At 45.5% G+C, this 23,568-nt stretch overlaps 1 protein-coding gene across 1 annotated transcript in view; it reads right to left on the bottom strand.

The window, feature by feature from the left end:
• Positions 1 to 8,343: 8,343 nt before the first annotated feature.
• Positions 8,344 to 23,568, bottom strand: part of prkar1b (protein kinase, cAMP-dependent, regulatory, type I, beta) — a 62,239-nt gene continuing 47,014 nt past the window's right edge. The window contains exons 8-11 of the mRNA XM_008283791.1: positions 22,987 to 23,047; positions 20,699 to 20,820; positions 11,401 to 11,482; positions 8,344 to 10,814 (exon numbers count right to left, since the gene is read on the bottom strand). Of these exons, the coding sequence (XP_008282013.1) occupies positions 10,642 to 10,814; positions 11,401 to 11,482; positions 20,699 to 20,820; positions 22,987 to 23,047 (438 nt within the window). The 3' untranslated portion in view covers positions 8,344 to 10,641. The remainder of the gene's footprint in view (positions 10,815 to 11,400; positions 11,483 to 20,698; positions 20,821 to 22,986; positions 23,048 to 23,568) is intronic.

Genomic DNA, 23,568 nt, shown 5'->3' with positions numbered 1-23,568 from the left:
ATATCAATGAGTCATGGACGCAGGGAGCAGGCCCTTTGTAGAGTAAAGAGTGCTCTCCTCCTCCTCCTCCTCCTCCTCCTCCTCCTCCCTCCTCCTCAGGGTGGAAGTAGGCCTCACTAACTGAAGCTCATCAGTGTCTATGATGACAAAGCTGATGCCATTAGTGGGCTGCGTCTTGATGTTTTTAGTGTTGAGCTCGTGTGTTATTTGACACGAGCTCTTGTAATACACCCATTAGAAGCAGCGGGAACATTTATGGTCGGGTTGCTCGTGTGCGCACACACTCACACGGGCAAGTGATTCAGGTGAAATTTCCCAGGAGCAAAGGTACATTCCAGAGGCTGGAGGCAATATAGATTGGACTTGGAAATTATCCAGAGCAGAGTGCATATCCAGGGCAACCTCTGCGCACGTAAACAAGCAGTGGCACATACGCAAATTTACACTGAGAGGACTCTAACACACTCCCCTGCTGCATGCTCAGCTGAACGTCAAGCAGTGGAGGGAGGCAAAGTACAGCCGCCTCGCTTACAACCAGCCCTGGACGCAGCTGCTCTTTTTTTATAGGGACGATTACTGGCAGCCATTTACAAGACTTCATCTCTCTAACATGCACAGCAACCTGAATGAACCTCTGTGGGGCCTCCCAGCACCCCGCCGCTCCCCTTTTCCTTTAAGGCGCTATAGGTGCGCAGGCATTCAGGGGGCACGATATCCAGCCGCTCTTTCATAAGTCACAACTGTGGTCGAGTCCACCTCTGGCATCAGAAATTACGCCACATGCACACATAAACGCACAAAGCTGGTGGTACAAGGTATGCACGGCAAACTTCCAGCTGCAACACATTATACATTACAGCAGCGCAGTTCAGTTGTTAAGGGACCGCGGCATCCTCTCTGTGTGATCTCCAGATCTGTCAAGCTGCGGTCTGCTCTTGTCATAACTCTGCCTTGACTTCTTCACTCTGTTCTCCTGCATGAAAGCCATCCTTAGAGAGCTAGAAATAGGTGCTCGGTGCGAAGGAGAAATGACACGGGGGAGAGAAAATACACCCTGGAAGAGTGTGTGCTGTCTGTTTGTGTGTGTTTGTGGTCAAAGATGGACCACAGCAGCACAGAGGAAGCATCGGACGGAGGTCCACACGTAAGGAAAGGAAATCCCATTTAGAGGTAAAAACAGACGCTCAGGTACGCATGTGAATTCTCTCCAAGCACTCACCTATAGACTGTATATTCGGGGCCCGAACACACTCACACACCTGCACTCCCTCATGCACATTCGCCAGTTTCCTCAAATGGACAGACAGACAGACAGACATGAAGCAATGCGGGCACAAGTCCCTACATGTAGTTCCCCGTCCCCCCTGTCCCAGCTCATTTTCCCCTTAAAACACTGCCTCTTTATTCTCTATGAATGAAAAAAAAAAACACACTCTCTCTTTCTGCACACACACACACACACACACACACACACACACACACACACACACACACAGAAAACAGGGGACTTCCAGCCACTAAGAAATAGCAGCGTAATTGCCGGTGCTCTGTTGTCTATCAAGACCTGACCTTTTCAACATGTGTGTGCCGTGTTGGGAGCGGTGGGAACCAGCAAGGAGGAAGACAGGGGTCTCCCCAGCTCTGTGGTGGTCTGACCCGATCTCCCCCCCTGCTTTCTCCGCTCCAGCTCCCCCAAAACTCTGGGAACTCCCACTGTGTCCCCATGTTGTGTCAGTCCGGAGGCTAGAAGGGGAGGACGTGGCTTACCCACAAATCAGGCTCCTGGCAGGGGAACATCAAAGGTGGGACAGGACGATGTGGAAAGGACGGTGGGAGACAGAGCTGCCCTGTCTCGCTGCGATCCCGAGGGGATGGAGGAAAATTCAGGGTCTACGTGTAGAGCCCAGACATTATAGTGGCACAAATGTAAACTCTCGGCTGGTGCCAGTGGGAAAATCGCAGACTGGTTTTGCCTTACATGAATTTGGCCCTGAAGTCAGGACATTAAAGAATGAAACACACACAGGGACACACTCATAATAAACATATGAGAATTTGCAGGATCAAATGCCAGCAACAAGTGGAAAGAAACAGTTTTAAACTTGCAGAGAAAACTCATCCAAACAAATACGAAGAAACTGATATCAAGAGTGAAAAAGCAGATCTGCGTTTGGTGGGAGAGCCTTATCAAAAATCTAGCATAACAGATTATAAGCTAATGGTTGGATCACAAAGCCAAGTCATCTTTATGTTGCTACATGACAGACAAGCTGAGCTCTTGGAGGGGACACACAAAGCTGTCCTCAGAGATGTATTAGGAGACTATAAGCCCATAATTACTCCAATTGGCATGTCAGATGGGGCTTTCACTTTACCCTTCCTTCCCCCGTCTTTCACGAGCCCATAGGCAGTCGCACTCATGGCGCAGGGACCTTGAAATGAGGGCGCTAGCGGTGGTGGTGACGATGGTGGTGATGTATGGGATTAAGGAGAGATTTGTTTGCTTGACTTGAGGGACATTAGCTAGAGACGAAGAGGAAAGAAGAAGGCTCGGATGGAAGTAGGAGGAGAGAGGGTGTTAGAACAGAGAAGAAAAAGATTCCAACAAAGGAAAACCCCCGGATTAAAGGACGATTCAGTTGGAGAATCCACTTTTACGCTCCTGAGTAGGCGACTCATTGCTTCAGCAGGCTCATCAGCCGCAGGGCCGCTGAATTTTCCTCAACACAGCGCAATTCCTATAGCAACCACACCTAACTGAGCCATGAAAGCGGTTTACCTCCAGGAGAGAAGCCCTGCCCGGTTTATAGGCCGTACTGTGAAGCTGTTTCGCACGCATCGTGGTAACGATTAACGGTGGTTAATGTAAGCCCCCTACCCCAAAGAGCTCCCAGTTAGCTGCTCTGGAAGCAGCACTATGGCTGCTTTTAAAAAATAATTACAGCAGGTTTTTGGCTCTTTTATTGTTGTTGTTATTATTAGAGGCCGTAAAAGCAGGAGCAGCTCCAGTCCAGCACTGGGATGCATGTCAGCAAGTGGGAGAAAGGGAAGGAAAAAATGAGAAGACAGGACAGAGTTAGTGGGACCCCCCTCCTTCCACTCTTGCTGGCATTCTTGCCTTTATTAGATAGTCCGCCTGCATTAAAGAATGACACAGTGGGCGTTGTTTGCGTGCACGCACAACCGTGTGCATATGTGCGTACTTTGTGGTTTATTGCAGGATCTAGAACCCGAATAAGAAAAATAACATTTTTTGGTCCCCGAGCCTTTGATGACAGCCCTTACTGTCATTATGGTACACAGACCAGAACCATAATAGCGCCTCTCCTTCCTCTTTCTTCTCTCCTAGGACCCAAGATGAAGTGTCAAAATCCTGAGGCAGACAGAGATCACAACAAACTGATTACCAACAGGAAGTGGCTCCATTATGAGCTTAAAGATAGGAGAGAGTGCTCTCTGGTTACAGCTTTAACTCAAATCCACACATTCCTGCAGGGTTTAGGGAGAGCCGGGTCACCCCTGAACTGGGTCCTGCAGGGTTCTGGGGAGAGCCGGGCCACCCTCACTCTGCTCCCCAGTCACGGCCTCAGCCCTGGGGCGTCGCTCAGGGCAGAGCGGGGACGTGGGAGGGATTCTGGGCGCTTGGGGTGGCCTTACAGTCAAAGGACACTTGACAGCCGTTGCATAGTGACTTTGCACACCTGCAGCGAGAGGCTGTGTTGTGAAGCACATTCTCTTGGATGTAGATGTAGTGAAGCTCTCACGATTAACAGACTCCATCGTTTGTTCATTTCTGGAGAGAATGCCACATTTTTTCAGACATCGAACAACGCTGATATACAGCGTCTGGCCAAATTGGGAGCTTCACATTGCAAAAGCTGACAACTGATGTGGAAATATGAGATACTTTAAGTGCAGGAATCTCAAGCGTCTGGAGCAAATCATCATCTGAAATGTCTCAGAGCCAAAGTTCTATTACCATTGTCTCAGCGGGCTTTTGAGACAATTTTCTAAACAGTCCACCAGGGACTTCTCGCTCAGTGCATTCCTTCATCTCACTAATGTGATTAGAACAGTGTTCGACTACTTTTATGATCTGCACTCAAAACCCTAACGGTTCCTCTGAGAGTAGGAGACGCTGGAAAAAGGAACAATTGAGACAATTGCTGAGCTGCCTCCCCGGGGAGTGAAGTCAGAGCCGAAGTGAAGAGAAGGATTGTGCTGGGTTGGGATCAGTGTGGGCAGGAGATGCAGAGTCATGTGCACGATGGAACATCTCACTCAGAGAAATGCTACTGACTTGCTTTTTCTTTTCTTTTTTTCTTCCTTGAGCATGCAGAATGTCGGGAGAACATTTCAGTCCTTTGTTTGTTTTTTCTACACGTCGTTTGGAGGCGAGTCGCACAAGGTTCCGTTTGCTGGGAATAGCTTTGAAACTGAGGCCAAAGCCGAGGCGAGTCGGGGAGGCCTGGTCTCAGTGTTGGTACATGTATACATGTGAATTATTTACTTGTCGTCCAGCAGGAAATGAGGAACGATAACAAGCTTGGGAAAGAAAAGCAGAAAAACAAACAGATGGTATCTCATCCCCGCCTTCATTTCATCCTTTCTTTTCTCTCCCTTTTCTTTTATTGTGTCTCATGTTTCCTACTTGAGTCACATTTAAATAAAGCAGCTGGACATTATTTCACAGTAAATCATTTGAGGTACTTTGGACTCATAACTGTTAGTCCTGGTTGCTGTTTATTATAACACACCTGCAGTGTGTTTCCAGGTGTTGTTGTACTACTACACATGTGAACAGTTGTATAACGTCTTTCATGGATGCTGGAAAAACACCACAAAGTCTGATAAAGTTTGATTTGATCTCATTTGAGCCTGTTTCAACGGGGGCTAAAGACAAAAGTCTGGGGTGGAAAGAAGTGAGTTTAGCAGACTTCCCTACTCGGGCCACGAGGCTCGATGCTGCATTAAGTGGACCCTACGACAACATGACAAAGCTCCGACCGAGCTGTCAGCAGAGGTGCACTGTGTGTGACGCACTAGTCGGTGACAGAAGATTGTGTGCAATAAAACAGACAATATGTCTCGTTCAGGCACAGTGAGTACGTATTTTTAAACTCTCCATGACGAGCTTGAAAACAGATGTCATTGCAGAATTTGGGCTTCTGGTGTTACTGTAGTACCACCGCGCCTCGTCACCAAGCTGCTCCATCATCAGCGTGCTGTTGGACTGAGTCAGACCTTGTGATGATCTCCTGACCCAGTTTTTGACTCTCCTTCTCCTCCTGACCTCTGCTCGACACCTCCTCTCATCCCTAACCTTTCAATCCCATCAGCTTCACCGTTGCTCAGCCACCTGTGACCAGGCCTGGCTGGTGGCCTTTGACCCGAGAAGGTCACGATTAGAGCCGAGACTCGGAGCAGCAGAGGTGGGGACCGGGCAGAGAGGAGACGCCTCTGGACTGAGAGCTTCAGCCCAACCAGGCTGAACCTTGCTCTGGAGCAGTCAGGTCGCCACACCCAACATATCTAGACAGCTGCATATCAAAGGCGCTGGTCATTAGTGCGGGCGGTTGGGGGCTGATTTTTTTTCATCAGGGTGTGGGGATCATGGAGGAAAGAGAAAGCAGGGAGACTCAATGGAGGCTGGCAGGCATTTTAATTAGCCTGAATTTCCCCAGTCAAGGGGGATAGAGTGGAGCAGAGATGGCGTCTCTGGGAACACAGAGAGCAAGAGGAGAGGGCAGGAAACAAAAGAGAGAGAATCCGGGAGAAGGGCAGGCTGGGGGGGTAACACACCCAGGGGCTACACTCGCTGTGCCAGATCTAAATGTGCAGCACCAAATAAAACGTACTCTCATGAGACGGCGGGTTGCTGCGTCGAGTTGTGGGAGACAACAAATACACATGCAAACACGCACATGCCAAATTCTTCCCAGCCATCTTATCTTGTAAATTTTTTGGCAATCGTCATATAAAACTTGGAATTTGGAGGGATGCGCGTAAGAAGCCATCCTGTAGGAGGCAAAACGCTTCCATGGTGGGAGAAATTCTTTAACATTTATGTCAGTAAGCATTTTCTAGGTCCTGTCTGTGAAGCCGGTGAAGCAGTTCCTCACAATCAACTTCCTCTTCCTGCACGCTCATCCACGTCTTCACCCTCTGTCTCGACCATCCGCTCTGCCCCACAGGTTCACCGAAGGTTGTAGGTTTAAACATCACAAGAAGTTCTGCACCACACTGAGCGAGTCGCTGGCCCACAGCAGGTAACTCGGGATGGAAGGAGCAAAAGTAACAGTGGTGCTGTTGTGGTCACGCATCCTCCAAAGCCTCCTCCTCTCGTGGGCCACCTCCGGTGCAGTGAAGGAGAGAGAAGAGAGGCACAAACAGCAGAGACAACAAGTATGAGTAACCAGCTGGCTGTCAGCAAAATGTGGTAAAAATATGACAAGAAGAAGAAAAAGTTACAGCCTCACTGAGCCAAATGCTACGACACAAACCCTGATCCAAATGTTTTCTTTCCTAATTACAGACTTGGATCTGTTCAGCTTCGTAAGTGACTCGTTTGATTTCGACTGAGCAGAAGTGGTGACAACGATCTGTGGTGCCAAAGCATTTAAAAAAATAAAATCTAGCATGCACACACAGGAAGTAAAACTGCTTCTCACCTTGGCATCAACACCAGATGCCCTCCAGTCATGTGCTGCTGGAAGGGCTTCACCTCAGCCCTGGCGATGGACACACAGCTACCTGAGCCGGCGTCGGCCTGGTTGGTGTCTCTGTTGTCGGTGTTACGGGCAAATTAGGAGCACAGCAGCTGCGTGGTGCATTTTAAGGACAAAGAAAGCATAAAGGGCCCAAATATAGACCGGAGTGACCCAAATTAAAGGTTGGTAAAGGAGTGTGTGAAAGTGCACATTTGTTTGCACTCTCTTATTCTCACACTGGCAGAGTGCCACCGTGTCAAGGCTTCATCTTACTGCTCATGTGACAGTGCCAAGTTCTGTCCTCAACTGGCCCACCCAGGATGCCCCAGTAACACACACACACACGCACACGCACGCACACACACACACACACTTTATTTTGTTCATTTAAGTTCATCTAGTCTAACTAATACTGGTTCTTTGACAAACACACTGGATGTTGTTTGACAAACCATTTAGCAGCTTACTCCAGAGCTTTAACCTGTATTACATGGAGACGTAGGTTGAGCTGCTCTTTAGTCCTTGTTGACCTAAAAAAAAAAAAACTTAAGTTCACACTTGACTTTGGAAATTTTATTTATTTTTTTCCTTTTCTTGTTTCGCCCCTCACTAACTTTACGGGAGATTTCATCCACGCGCATTCATTTCTCGTTTTGTATCCGTCTAATCTTCAATTATCTGCTGTTCTTCCAGGTTCTATGTTCAGCTCCACGTACAGCTGCATCCTCGCTCGGGAAGCCAAACCAACAGCAACACTGACGTTGTGATGCAGAGAACAACCAAGAGAAGCAGGAGTTCTAAGAGCCGGTAGTGCAGAAGCTTCTTGGATGACAGCTGGTCTTCTAGAACCTCAACGCAACGATTGTCATGACCTGATGCAGTGATGCAGCCAATGAAAAAAAATAAAATTTAAAAAATCAGTGTCAGTATTGTCTGAAACGAACCTGACAAATTACTAGAGAGAATAAGAGAGAAGAGTCAACTATTGCACGCAAGGCTGCAATAAAAGTTGTGATCGTTAATTTATTATAACTGCAACGAGAAATTGTGCTTGTGCTGGAAATTAACAACAACAACAACAAAAAAGCTTCATGTGTGGTAGTCTGTTGTCAAATTGACGAAGCTGCATAGGTGTGAGTGTGCATGTGTGGGAAGTGGGGGGTATTAAACTCAATGTCAGCGAGTTGGGGGCACATTCCTCAGTTGATTTAGTGGGCATTAAGATGAAGAGGAATGTGTCAAAGCTGCAGAGGCTTTAGTCCACTGTGGTGTAAACTAGCTGGGAGGAGTCTGACGGATGACTGACACTGGACTTAATGTGAGAAGGATGGAGAGCAGAGAAGAGCCAACAGAGGGAGGCTGGGAAGGACGGCAACGTAAGACCGAAGAGGACGGTTTGTGCTTCAGAGAAACACAAAGGAAATGAAACAGAAATACAACATATAGGGGGGGATAGGTGAGCACTAAAAGGGCATGAGCTGAGATAAAAGGAGAGAGAGAGAGAGAAGTAAGTCTGGTCAGGAGAGGAGGAGGAGAGGATGCCAGAAGTTGGGATAAACGAAGGGGAAAGAATGTGAAAAAGAGTCACACTCACACTGGGACAAGGAGGAAATAAGGACTCGAATCAAAAGGATTTCAGAAGCTTATCTTTATTTGCTCAAGATGGTTTGATAGTTGAAAGAAAAAGATACAGAGAGAGAGAATACAGAAAGTTTTTTTCTTTAAAGGTCCCATTTATCGAACATCAGTCGCTGGGTCAGTTGTGCAACTTTGACAGATTACAATAGATGAAAGGAAAGCAACACAAGTTTCTATAAGTTGTTTTTTTTTTTTTTTTTTTAACTCTTTCTTATTTATAACATAGAATTCATGTCTTAAAAACAGCTAAATCAAACTGCTGTATTGACCCAATGTTACAAACTCTAAAGTGGTGCAAAAGCTCGTATCTAGCAATATACATGGAACAAAATCGGCTTAAAAAAAGCATCAGGTAAGACGTGTGTGTGTGTGTGTGTGTGTGTGTGTGCTGAAGATCTGTTCAGTCCTGAGACGGTGTAAGCATATACAGTATGTGTTTCGTGTCAGTGTGTTTGCGGAGTGGAGTGATTTCACTACCTTTGGAAAAACCGCAGCTCACAGATCAGACTGAGCTGTCGCAGGGAATATCGGATAAAGAAGGTCTCTATTGAAAAGAAAGCAACTCGTTCAGAAATTTGGCTGGTACACGCTACATAACTGTAAAATCTTTAAAGGATAACTTTAATGATTTTCTGTATTTTTTTTTTTTTATTGCCAACAAATCACATGAAAAGACCAAAAGCAGCAATGGACCGATCCGACTAATGAGTAGGATCTGAGTATCAAAAGCCTCGTTAAGCTCATGTCGTAGAAATCCGCTGAGCCACACCTCTGTAACTGGCTCAATTATTTCCCCATTGCTAAAAATGTGGGCACCATATCATATTTAGAAAAAGCTCCACAGGCTAACGAGCGTCTCTGTAGTCTAGTAGAAATACAACAAAGACGTCACACTACGAGAGCCCGTAGTGACGACTACAACTGTGCTCATCGATGCCATCAGAGGCAGAATGTAAATGCTGCTGTGCTGCTAGATCACGTGTTACACTCACCACAGCGGCTACTCAGCTCAAGAAAACTGTCCTTAGAATAGGACTGCAACTAGTCAAGGTCAGTTACTTTCTTGATTAACGTATTAGTTGTCATAAAACGGCGAAAAATGGCGACAAGTGTTTCCGAAAGACGATTTCCTCAAACGTCTTGGTTCATTCACAACCCAAAGATGGTCAGTTTGCTGTCATAGAGGAGTAAAGAAACCAGAAAATATTTACATTTAACAAGCTGCAATCAGATCATTTTCTAAAAGAAATCACTCAAACCAATAAACCTGTCATCAAAACAAGCTCTACTTCAGGAGAAACGGTGAACATCATGTGATCCAGACAGTCACTGGTTGTGCGATACCAAGGAAAGAACACTTCGCTTTGTTATAAAGTCGAGTCATGCTAACTTTTCACATACGCATATTGATAGAATGGATATCAGTATACACGGTGAAAAGAAAAAGCAGCAACTGCTGAGAGAATGTACACGAGTGTTCCTGCCGTTATTAGTCTGGAGCTGCTGCTAAACAAGCGACGGCCGCCGCACATGCTCCACGAGGAAACCCAGCGCAACTCTTTAGCAGGAAGAATCTGTCGCTGGCTTCGGTCTTTTCATGGATTTGTCGACAGAGTTCGCATCAAACTCAACATAGAACACCCTCCCAACTGATGTCAGTAGTAGAAGCACACTTACGAAGCACTGTGAATGAATGAACAGCCGAGAATTGTTTGTTTTTTTTTTCTTCATACCTCTACAGCTACGTTTTAGGGAACAGAGGTCTGTGCCGTGCGTCTCCGATTTGACCTAGAAATGGCACCACGCACACCCAGAAGTGAAAAGAAGGCAAACCACAGCCAGCGAGCAAAGAAATGTGCACTCACTTCGTCCCGCTGTACGCAAACATGACTTTACTTCCTTCTTATTTCCTGAATTTATCCGTACCCTCCATAAATTAATCAAAGTGCAAACACCCCTCTTTGTCAGTCTTGAAGCATGCATCATATACAGTTGGCACACTGTACGCATGGCTCATTCACATCATCTGTCCTCGCTCACATTTTTACACCCCTGCATGTTGGTTTGGACATAAAGCTACGTGACAGCACAGATCAAGTCAAAGTGCACAAGGTCGAAAGAAAGAAACGCGCAAAATGGAAAAAAAAAAAAAAGGCAGGCAATGAGCGCCCCCGTCGCTGTGGATGTAAAACCCATGTCCTTCACCCTGCTTCCTCACTCCTTCCCACCCGCCGACCAAAACTCTGATGCTGATGTTGCACACCTGCTGGTGGAGCCCGGAGGGGCCGACCCGTCACACGGTGAGGGAGATGAAGCTGTTGTATCTCTGGATGTTCCTCTTCAGGATCTCCGAGCACGGCCCCAGCACGCGCTCAAAGCGAGGCCGGTCCAGCTTCACGCACTTGAGGGGTCCGCGGGCGACGACGGTGGCCGCCCGGGGACGGTTCAGCAGCAGCGCGATTTCACCTGGAGGAGGAAGAGGAGGAGGAGGAGGAAGAAGAGGAGGAGGAGGAGGAAGGGAGCGCAATGGGATGACAACACGTGAGGCCCTGTTCTCGTTCCAAGAGATTTGACTCAAATGTTGATTTCTGATCATCAAGAATAAACAGAAATGTCACATTGTAGTGAAGGACTACATTTTGTTTAGAGCTATTATCAATTAGGTGATTAATCAGTCTCTTATTCTGAATTCTCTGATGCTGGTAATTGCATTTTTTGTACCTTTATGATCTTTGGGTTTGCCTCTTTGAGCACTTTTAACTATTTCTGCCGTGTCGCTTGATCAAGTGAGATGATTTGTAGATAACTTTTATTCACTGGGCTGCATGAATAATTTAAACTATAGTTAAATATACAACATCCCTTTCTTCCGGTATGTTTTTGTGAAATTGCTCAGCCATGAAGCTAATGTCGACATGCCAAGAAAGAATGACCTATTTATGTGTTTCTACTTCCACAAACAACATCACATGTTCGGTATACTATGAGCCTTCGTTTTGGCTTTTTGTACGTGGTGCAAAGTCGGGAAAGTAAAAATCACGAGAGCACTCACCAAAGTAGTCGGAGGGTCCGAGGCGTCCCACCTCCACGTACTCCTCGTTGTCAGACCGGCGCTGCAGAACAGAGGCGATACCCTGGACACAGAAAAGGAAAAAAAAAGAAGATTTATAATAAAGGACGGCACAAGAAGGAGAGGAATAAAAGGAGGAGGGCAAGATGGAGGGGGGGGGGGTAAGAGCCCGAAATCATCAGGAGGATTAAGCTGAAGAGAAATTCCTTTGCTTCATAGGAACACAGGTGCACAGGATTTAGCTGCTCCTCTGTGGGACGGACACCTGTTGTGTGGGACGCGTACGAGCAGAGAGACAGAACAACACACACTCATGTGTTCCAGCAGGGTGTGTGATACAAAAACCGATTGGTTCTGCTTTACTTCCTCCAGAGTGTAATAAATACAAACATCTAAGCCCTTTAGAGGCTGAACCAATGCCTCACTGTCTCCATCCCATAATCCCCTTTATCAGCATTCACTCATTAAATGGAAACAACTGTATTGTCCAAGAGTGAGAGTGCTCCAGTGTAGGATCCCTGAATGACCCTGGAAACCCAACACACTTGACTGTGTGTGCTCCGACAGCTAATTGAGGCAAACACAGATCATCAACACTGACTGGCAACACAGGACAGATGTAAAAAAAAAAAAAAAAAAGAAGCAAAATCTGCATTAAGGAAATGCACGTCCAAATCCCCATGCACAGTGAGAAAGTAGAACAGCTGATATCTGCGCAGAGTGACTGGACTCTGGACCAACCATCGTCCACTGGTCGCCGTCTACGTGACTCATCCGACGAGCATAAGGGAGGACGTGTTGTTTCCATTCACTCTGCCCAACAGGTGACAACAGTTCAACAGTTTGTCATATCTTGCAGCTGCTGGCAAACTTTTGTGGGTGTGAACATTTGAATCTTTCCACAAGTGTTCAAAGTTGTCTTGATGCCATGTACGCTCACATTATCACGTAAACGCCAAGTCTGACACGTACCAGCACAGACCCAATGTGTGTTTTCAGTGCCGATGTCTAGACATTTACTGTAAGTGGGAGCAGGTAAAAAAATCCACGACGGGAACTTCCCAGCTTCTCTTGGACCGTGTCGTATAACAGACCTGACCGCTCCAGCACTCTAATCCGTCTCTCTCCGCCCCGCGCTGACCAGGCTAATAATGCCAAATATGAATATAATGAGTCGTAATGAGAACCCCAAAACTGCCAGCTGCTCACTGAACGCCTACAAAGGTGTGACTGTGTTTCGTTGAGAGGATGTGCGTGACTTAGAAATGAGCTGTGGAGAAGAGCGAGACACTGAAAACTAAGCAAACACACAGCAACACGACGCAGCGCGGTGGCTTCAGCTTTACGTTACAGCAGTGACACTGTAGGCGACCCAAAGGTGAAGCCATTCATTGGTTGGTAGTTGTGTCTCCACAAAAAAAGCTGCATCTCGCTCTGCAAATGAACAATAACAATTTTTAAAAAAGCTAGAGCCAGATGGTGTTGACAAAAAAAACATGGTGCTGATGTAAAATTAATTCACCAACTCATTTAATTTCTAAATGTAATTTAGGCTTGCTTCCTTGTTATTTACAGGTTTTTATTTGTAGTAGTTCCAGTCTGCGGTCCCAGGATCTATTGTTACCGTCTGTTCCCAAAGTTCGAGCGGCGGAACGGGGAAAGAAAGCTTTTAAGTTCCCTCTACCTGGAACACTTTGCAAAAACGACCTGAAACTTCAAGAGCTGGTCTCTTTAAACACTTTTAACGACTCGGAGGCAGAAACATCAGTCTGTAGATGTTCTGACAGATGATTATTTTTGCTAGTTACGTTTCTGATCTCTGCTGATTTCTTATCTTCTAAATGTAATTCCAACATGTACTATGAGTACGATGTCTGTGTGGATGCTGTTGTGACCTCGTCTGTCTGTCGTTTGTGCCGCTGCCTGTCTCGGCCAGGACACTCTTTAAAATCAGATGTTTAACCTCAATGAGCCTTTTCCTGGTTAAATAAAAAACAAAATAAAAATCCAGCTTTTATTTGAGATTTTATAAAAAGATTAAGAAGTTCCAGGACAGCGCCAATAAAAGCAAAAACCTGTACAATTTGTCCACTGGTCCCTTGAAAGTAGTCTCCTCTTGAAGTGATGTGCTGCTTCTGCCATTTTTAGACAAGTGTCTCCACTCTTACAGCCTCCAGGTGTGTATTTGTGATTTCATCACGGCGAACTGACCCAACCTTCATGCCAAGGACCAGCGTTGGTAACAAGAGTTGGATCTACACACAGACACCGTCTCTTGCATCCGATGATCGGCGCATGCTCAGAGTCTAGTTTGACATTCAGAAGGTGAATCAATCCTCCAGAGTTTCGCTGCGGTGAGGTGTCAGAGTGAGAACAAACTGAGCGGTGGTGTCGAGCCACACCAACAAAATCCATCCAGCTCGCCACATTTAAATCCCTGGAACACCTTCTCCCTTCAATGAAATCCAAGGTAAAGGGTCCCACTGGGACTCAGGGGAGGAGATCAGCAGACGAGTCTTCCAGGACCGCACATCCAAAGAGCTTTACAGACTTGACAGAAGCTCTGGAAGCGGTGGATCGCTGCACAAGACGACTCGTTCAAGGGGGCCAGATTTAAATTGTGTATGGAATTTGCTTTGTATTGGGAAAGTCCTGGAGCTCCTTGAAGTCCTGGAGCTCCTTGAATGATGGTCAACTTGTAGCTGTGGGGTTCTTTCAAAACATGGTTTGGTAGCCGATACCTTGCTTTTACAAATGCACAGTATTTTAACTAATGAAGCTCACTAACTAGTTATCACTCATCCTTCTTCTGTCAGCATTCTTTCTGCTGTTTAAAAACTCAGCAGTCGGGTGTTGACCATGAAACTGCAAAGTACTGAAAGTGGCGAGTATTTCCTCCACAGAGCAGTTTCTTATGAGAGTCATCCGACTGCCCGACTAACCAGCATGATTTAAGACGTCTGCAGGCCTTTTCCGGCGGTGGCCAGTTTGAAATTAAGGCTTTGTCCTGACTGCAGAACGAGATTCACTCCTAACTTTGGAAAACCCGACACATGTGTGCGCACACCACACATAAAAACACACAGATATGTGCCAAGACAAAAATATATTACACCAAAAATAAATCCCCCAACACTTTTCTACAGTTAGAATATTCCTTTTTTTTGCTGCTTTGGGCTTTTGCTTTCCGTTGGATTGCACTGTATTGTTTTGGACCTTCTACCAAATTACAAGCCACAGACGGTGAAAAACACAACTCAAATCCTGCTCTCAGGAAATATGTCGCTAGAGACAAATTTCTATCCAGCAGATAACGTTTGCAGTGATGTATTTTCTTTCTTTAGTGCACTTACAGGCGAACTTTTAATAGATATATACAAGCACTATTTGCACAGCATTAGACGAGCTACGTGATGAGTGTTATTGGAAAGTGTGCGTGTTTACTTGCGTGTCTGTGTATCGGCGGGTTGTAGCATGTTTTGCAATAGACAATAAGTTGGGTTAGATTACTGTATGACACCTGGACCTCCTGGTTTAAGAGGTGCCAGCATCTGAACCGATCATCCAGGACAGTTATCTGAAATGTCTTGAAAGCTCGGCGTAAACAACTATCTGCTGCTTAACTCCGTACGATCGTGTAGCAGCAGCAGCAGCGGCTGGTGTTTCACAGTTTGCTTTTGCGGTTGATTAAGATGCTGCTCCACTGACCGAGCTGGCCCGCTAAACTCTGTGACATTCAAAGCACGATTTGCACACGAATAAAGAAGAAGAGACTGCAGCAGGTACAGCCTACATCCGCCTGAGGAAGACGTCAAGATCACTTCTAAAGCTCCACTTTTATAAAAATTCTTAAGTGCGACTCTGCTTGCATTCGTGTCAAAATTCTTTATGCTCCCAACTGTATTGGTTTGAATTTTACCTCTAATCTCTCTCGTAATACATTTTGCATTTCTTTTGCTGTTTATTCATTAGAGTTTTTATTTATTGATTACCGAGCACTTTGCAACCGTGCTTGGTAAAGCCCTACATAAGTAATATTAAAGTTCCTTAGCTTGAGCTGCATTTAAAACAAACATAAGCTAAGTTTGTTGCTTGTCGTACCCAAACGTTCTCTTCCATCATTTCACTCTCTGGTTCATATAAAAAAAGCATTCCACTCATCTTAATCTCACAGCAGTTTTCTTTTTCATCTGAACGTGGCGCAAATTTTAAACAAACTGTTTAAAAGTGAGTTCCTGTATGTTTCCATCCTCGACTGCAGATAATCGGAGAAAGAGTATAAACAGCTGGAGGTGATAAAAATCCACTTAACACATGTCTGATATTTTCATCTAACGATATATCATGATTAGGTGGTGATTCATTCACTGAGGCCCTTTTTTCTTGACTTGTACGTTATTGCAGCATTGGAACGCTTAAATACTGGCAATGACATTTAAAAAAACCCTGAGAGATGTGAATGGAGAGAGGAGGAGGCATCACTGTTTACAACCAGTTGATTCCTCTCTGTTCCATTCATGTCCAAACAAAGACAGTGAGACAGTGCAGCGCTGCGAGTACAGTAGTTCCTCCGGTGTGGTCCAGATAACCATCTCGTACTGTACCACCCCAGGGCTAGCACTCCGCTCCACAGATATTTCTTTTATAAACATCAGAGAGCCTCCTCTGCCCAACACAGCGTACGCAGGACTGGTAACAACAAAAGAGGAGTTCAGGAAGCCAAAGAATAAAACAAACAGAGAATATGAATGAATGAATGAATGCAAACACGTAGTAAAGCAACAGGAGGAGTGTGAGCATTGCTGGCAGATACTTTCACACCCATTTCTCAAGCACATAAACCACACACAGAGCGTAGCGAGCTCAGAGCGACATGTCAAAGTGCAGCATCCTGCACGTAGGAAATGACAACCATTGGAACGACGTGCTCAGAGACAGAGGCAGCGATGGAAGACATCCTGAGAAGCCTGCTCACCCGGCACCAGCAGCGTTTCTCACAGGACAACGCCACTCAAAATATAGTTAACCGTCACTAAATTAATCTTCACCGTCTTTCTTGCAACTGTATATTGTCACTCAGCTTTAATCAATTCATTACCTGCATCGACCTCCAGTCCATGAAAGCAGCGTTAAGCTCCATTAGCTTAATTGCATTTTGGCAAACACACGCAGGTTACAAACACCACAAGACACGGAGCAGAGAATCCACCGAGTGGTTCCTGTTGTCGCTGACCCACAGGGACCCTCGAGACCCCCTCAGTGGGATTACTTCTGCGTGAGGTCAAAGGACTAATGAGAGATAACACATGAGTTGCCGTTCAGATCGATTACTGGAGGAGATGAGAGTGGATGCATTAGCAGAGAGGATGCCATGACGATCTGTATTCATCACCTGGCTTCCAGGCAGCAACCTGAGAGAAACATAACTTGAATTTTTAGGGTGAAGTCATTCAATCATCCAGCTTGACTTGACTTTGCAGCCTGGACAACAGTTAGCACCTGAATGAACCATATCTGTAGGTAGCTACTGTAGTGCTGGGAACATGCACAACATCCCTCCTCCGAACTTATTTGCTTATTTTATATTTTTCACTAATGGACATTACAGAAATCGGTTTTTATTTTGACGTGAAAGATTCTTTTCTTTTTTTGAAATTCGTGTTATTTTGACCTTGATTCAATGTTCAAAAGAAACAAACTTCGGAGGGGAACAAACACTTTTTATAGATACTGACATGCAGAAACAGTTTTCTAGACTGCTATCATCCTCCTCGTGTCTCCAGATTAATCTCTTTAGCAAAAACTTCTAATTTAGGTTCAATGTATTGGAGCATTTGCAAGGAGCTTTGTCATATATGTGTCATTTATTTGGAGGGGGTAAGGCCACATCTTAATTGTTATTTTGGTAAATGCACTATTCTATCACATTGGCTGTGCTCTTAGATGCATCACAGGAAAAAAGGTATACGATAAGATAAGCCTCGATTAATCCCAAAGTGGGGAAATTTGCAAGGTTACATCAGCAAACATTTAGGAAATGTAGCACAAAAATAAAAATAAACCAAGATATACACAAGTACCAAGTACAGTATAATACATGTACCTTTATATGAACTGTCATGACTTGACGTGAACTTGTCAGGGACACTTAACTCGCTAGACACCACAAGTTTCCGAACTCATCTGATGCTCCACAGCTTTTTTAATACCACCCTGGCCTCTTATTAATTTCAAGGCACAGATGACACGGCTTCAATTCATAACAAGGAGGAATAAAGAGAGTCGGGTGAGTCGAGGCATAAGAGGGGAGAGCAGGGAGGAGAGAGCGGGGAAGGTGAGGCCGAGTCTTCCTGTAAAGGCTTGTTTGTACAGTGTGAGAAAAAAATGTAAACATGTCACTTTTCATTAGGGCCCCATTCCTCCCAGCGGGCAAAGAAAGTGACATCTCCGTACCTCCCTTTTGTTAATCTCCCCCCATCAGCGGCATGTAATTAGTGATTGCGGGGTTTGTCTTTGGCGGACGCACCAGAACCGCAGAAACAACAGAAGAAAGTCAGACGGGATGCAGAATGACAGGAAAGGCAGCGATCGACTCCACAAAACATACAGTATTAATCACAGAGCACACAAGATAAATGGAAACAAAAAGGAATCGCATCCAGACAGGATGGTAAGAGTGCCGGAGGCTGATGATTTTACTGTACGACACACTCACACCCACAAAATCCTGCTCTCCCTCTTTACTTGTGGTCCTTTTCGAATCAACCTCCTCTCCAATCATACGTCCCTGCCCTCTTTGACTCATCCTTCTCTCTCCCGTCTCCCTCCTGGGAGGCTGGGTCTCCTGACCCCGTGTGAAAGTCAGCAACACACATTCCACCACAGTCCACCCTGCTCTGGGAAAGTCGGGCTCTGCTGCGTTGGATGGGGAGAGAAAAGGCAGCGAGGGAGGCACGAACGGAGGGAAAAGGGAAAATAGACAGGAGACTGGGAAAGGGGGTTAAAGACAAACTTGCTGTTGGATGGTGTTATTAAAGAGGGAGCAGCTGTTGTGTAAAAAAAAAAAAAAAAAGAGGGTCCCCATGGTTTAGAAAAAGAAAATTTTGTTCAAGGAAAATGTAGGAAAAATGAAAATGTGATCAATGCGGATGCACCAAGTCAATGTTGAGACTCTCAGTGTGAAACCTCCGACAGGAATGTGCTGGCTGCTGATACAACTGGATCCCCGTCTCCCTCCTCTTCCCTCTTCCATCTCTCCATCCTGTAATCCCCCAGATTCCTCTGCATATTTTGCCATGTTTTGTCTCCTCTCTGGGGTGGACCAAGTCTCAGACTGATGAGTCATGCATTGCTAACTACAATATTTGTGTCCTTTTTCCATTTTCTGCACAGTCAAACTGGCTCTTAAGGGATTTCTGCAGCTTTAATTGGAGGCTTCAAACTTGACCAACACCAGTGAGCTAACATGAGGTATATGTGAGATATATACAGCGCAGTCTATAAATATTTGGATGGGGACACAGGGTTGTTTTTATTTGGCTTCAGTGTATTATGTTTGAAATGAAACAATCACTTAAACAGGAAATAAAAACTTTCTTTATCTGTAATTCTCAGTGGAAAGTGCTTCTGAAACTGGTTTAATTTGACTCTAAATACTCACAGTGATGATGATGATGATGATGATGCCACCGTCCTGCTTCCGTTTGGCTCCCGGGTGCTAATTTTAGCCAAGTTTTAGGATTAATTGCTGCACTGTATTCTGTAAAAGCTACTCTTTTTTTAGGGAGCCTGAAGAGTCTTCACATCAGATTTGTGAAGTTCACTCATATCATACAGGCTTCCTGCCGACACATCTTTGCCGGTGCTGCCGTGTTCATTTCTGCTTCCTTTCTATTCAGTTTGACTTTCAGCAAGTGAAACAAACACGAAGGCAGATTAAAACAGCCATGCACGCTACACTGCTAACCCAACAGATCCTCGATCTGTTAGAGCTGACAACTTTATGATAACAACTTAAATTCAGGGCGCTGGATTAGAGCCGAAGTAACAGAAAATGTGCCGCTAACCAATACTAAGGTGAGCATAGCTACGAGAAGAGATGGAAGAACGAATGGACAAAAAGTGTTTTGGCTCACAGGTGAAGAACGAGAATGAGAGCGAGCCAAAATAGGGATAAGGACTGACGCATCACTCAGCAGCTTTGATCAAATCCACCTCTGGTTTAGCTTCTCCCACAGTGCAACCGGTGAACTGATGAACACAGAATGAACCGGACAGGAGCGACAACGTGGGACAGACAGACGAACCTACAAGTAAATCCATAAACAGGAGAGGAGAAAGTTGTGCCCCCACCCCCTCTAGACGGAGCCCTCTTGACTTGACCCTGGTGAAAGCCGTGTAAGTATGGAGTTAATCAAAAGTGTGTTAGGATGACAGGCAGGGGGCCCTTCATGAAGCCATGCCAGGGGCCCACGCTGCACAAAGCCTGCAGTGTGAGGGGGGCTGTTCTCTGCACAGGAATCGCTGTTGAGGGCTCAAACAGGGGGAGCACCGCCGGGCAGTCTGTCTGCTGGTGGCAATAAACTGAGATCAGTTCCGATGTCAGCGAGGAGCCCACCAACGTCTCCGCATGATGACATGTACATCAAGCTGACCACCTGACGACACACTGTCAGGCCCCATACGCCAACACGCTCAGCTTACAGGAAATGTGACAGCAAAAGGAAGCTACTACGCATACTGTACTTCCAGTGTCTCCTGCATAACACAAATTTACGCACACACCAACAATCGTACTTCCATCACCTCTGGGGGAGTGGCACCAGGTGGACGGGGTGTAATCTCAGCGTTTTAAACATCGACCCCATTGCACCATCTGAAATCGCAAACTTAAATTTACCACTGCCAACAGATAGATTAAAATAAACAACTGCTGAGCTGAAGAAAGCTAATTATTCAAATTGTGAAACAACAGAAACGATAGAATTTTACAGGATACAAAGCAACGCCATGACCAATAAGAAAACCAAACGTCAGGCAGAGCGGCAGTCAGTGAGGGTAAAGGCGGATTGCACAGGAAACACCTTCAGGCAGCCAGGGGAGACTGCAGACTGAAGAAGTCCCTAACAGATGGAGGACTCACCGTGCAGCACTATAATCACGGATATGTTTGGAGACGGCTTGCCAGCTTTCAACATATGCACTCTGACTAGGAGGAAGATGTTGTCCCAGACGTTAACACATCCAGCCGGTGCAACTGGAAGACATCAGACAGACGTACCTCCGTAATGATGAAGAAGTCATCCCCAGGTTCCCCCTGCACCACGATCTTCTCTCCATCCTCAAACTGAACGGGCTCCAGAGCATCAGCCACCGTCAGACGCTCCCATTTATCCAAAGACTCTGTGGATGGAGAACAAATAAGAACAGTGTGGTACTTTCATGTTTCATGGTCTCAGAGGTCGTCTCTTGCTTGTCAACACGCTGGTGGGAATAACAATTCCTGTCTCAGGTCTAATGCAGTCATTCACCAGGAACCACTGCATCTCAGATGCCTTGACACTCACGCAGCTACAGCAACGTAAAATTCATCCCTAAATGTCAGTGCTGCTGACGCTGGATTGCGATGACAGATATTTGTCCTCTTTGATGCTCGCTCAGGCCTCAGGTCATCCCAGGAAACCAAAACATGAAAAAGCTTTACACCTCAGAGTAACAACAATTTTTTACTCAAGACAAATTTCCACAGATAAGATAATCTGGTGCCTGCTAAGGTGAATAATTTCTGGTTTAAACTTCCAAATGCACTGATCAGAATTTGTGAATAAGTTCTGCTGAAACACGGGACAGTCTTTTTTTGACTTTTTGTTGATCTTCGGAGCCAGTCAGATAGTCTTTCCGACTACCCAGCCACAGGAACAGTGGCGTGGTTAGCCTGAGATATTTCTAGAAGCTGTTGGTATTCTCAGCGAAACCAAAAACACAGACGGTCACAGATCTCACTGGGAAAACTGTTGAAACCAAAGGAGTTTCAAGCAACTCAGATGGATTGATATTTAAAGACAGAGGACCCACTGATAACGACATATCTCTACGCAGATGATGCGCTACATGAGCTCATCCTTTTTTCATGCTCACATAGATCATTGTTGCCTAATCTCACCAGCCTATATCTTCCCGTGTGTGTGATATGACTTATCTGCAGTGAAAACACTCCTCGTCTTTAGCTGTGTCTAGATGAAGAGCTGATTCACTGCTGTGCATTGACTAAGACATGAGTTAGAGGCAGAATCTTTTTTTTTACGAAACCATTGTCTCCCGATGTGCTCGGTAACCGATCCCAGTGTGTCTATTTGTGTGTGTGCATAAATGTGTATGTACTTAGGATTAACTAAGGTAGGTCTGGTGATTTGGAGGTGTCCAGTATCCCCTCCGGTGGGGCCGTGGTGTCTGCCGTACACAGATGGATGTCTTCAGTCTGGCTGCAGGTCCTATAGAGGTGATCCTTAACAGCTCGGCAGGTAACGTGATACACAAATGTGCTGACTGAAGAACCTACATTTCACGCTTCGCAGAGCCTGCAGCCACTTGGATCACCTTGTTACACACATACACGGTAAACACACAGGCCACTGAGATGCTGAAGCCTGTGTGTGTGTGTGTGTGTGTGTGTGTGCGTGAGACAAACATTTGTTTTTCTCCCTTCACTCCATGACATCAAGGGCTTGTACCCAATTTCGTGGCTATCTCAAAAATCAAAGACAAACAAAAACACCACCGCCTCCTGCCCCTCCTCCAATTCAAAGAGGCAGAGCACAGAAGCAAAGTGACAGAAAGAGGAATGAAGGGAGGAAAAGCACTCCGAAGAGGGAGGCGGGTGTTTGAATACAGGCCTCGACAAGGCTGTCAAAAAGGGAGCCGCTGAAGAAAGGAGGTGAATGAAAGGAGAGCGGAGCTCACAGAGACGTTCTCCTAAGACCTAAATCAAGTGTATGTGTTTACTCAGCCAGCTAATAACTATGTACAGGGGGCATGGCCTTACTCTGTACACCACACACACACGATCAAGTGGAAAGGGATGAGATGTCAGTTCCAATTGTAACTCATTCTGAAAGTCTGATTGAATCTCATTCGCCATCCCTCCAAAGCCAATGGTCTGTGCAGGCTGGCGTTATCCAAATTCCAGTGGGAAAGAGAGGCTTAGCTTAACTCCTTATTCTTTAATTGTCCACACAGAGACATGCAGAGTGTGACTGGCTTTAGTATGAACAGTGTGAGAAGATTAGGACTGTACACACAGGCCTTTCTCAGCTATGGTTCTAGTGCGACAACGTGCGCTTGTGTTTATGCGGGTTAATCTACGATATACGTCGATTTAACTGCCTGCACTCTGGACTCTTTGACCTGTTGAAAATGAATGCATAACATGGCTTACACGTGCAAACAGTCTCAGGCTTCAGCATGTTCATAAATGCAGAAACAAAGAGTAAAACAAAGCAATGCAACAGGCAATCACCTACATCAGCAACATACCGTATGCTACACTTGGCTGCACATACAGACACTTACCAAGGATGGAGACCTTGCTCAGGAACTCCTCGTACATCTTTCTCTTCCTCAGTGTGCTACCCTGTAAAACAAAGATAGGAAACACGCTTACATATTTCATGTGGTAACACTGCACATCTACGCTGCTAGAATAATCAGGATTATTCCACAAAACACTGTGATCATTGTTATTATCGAGAATGTCTTGGTTTCAAGAAGCAGACCTGCTTTATTGAGCGATACGGGTAGAAGTTGTCTAACTTCTATAATTAAAGTGCTTCTCAAAGAAGCAGCAACCAACAAGTTTCTCTCATACAGTCATTTAGTCTAAAGAGATTTCAATAATGACTACTTTGGCGTGCAGATTTTGGAAAGAGCAAATCTGCACTTGTTTGTTGTCACAGAGATCCAATTAAGAAAATCTCAAAAGCACAATGATCCATTTTTTTGCAACTGAAACATTTTTTGTAATTCATAGTCCAAAACTGTTGCTCGCTAACAGTGCATTTATTACACTTACACTTTTCTTGCATGTCAATTTATTGGCTACAGCTGAGTCTAACTTTGGGCACTGTGATGCTGTAAAGTGAAACTACGCCACAA

Source organism: Stegastes partitus, unplaced genomic scaffold (assembly GCF_000690725.1).
Source record: "Stegastes partitus isolate 25-593 unplaced genomic scaffold, Stegastes_partitus-1.0.2 Scaffold327, whole genome shotgun sequence".
NCBI lineage: Eukaryota > Metazoa > Chordata > Actinopteri > Pomacentridae > Stegastes > Stegastes partitus.
Note: the sequence above shows the minus strand (reverse complement) of the source record. Positions and strands in the feature narration are given on the sequence as shown.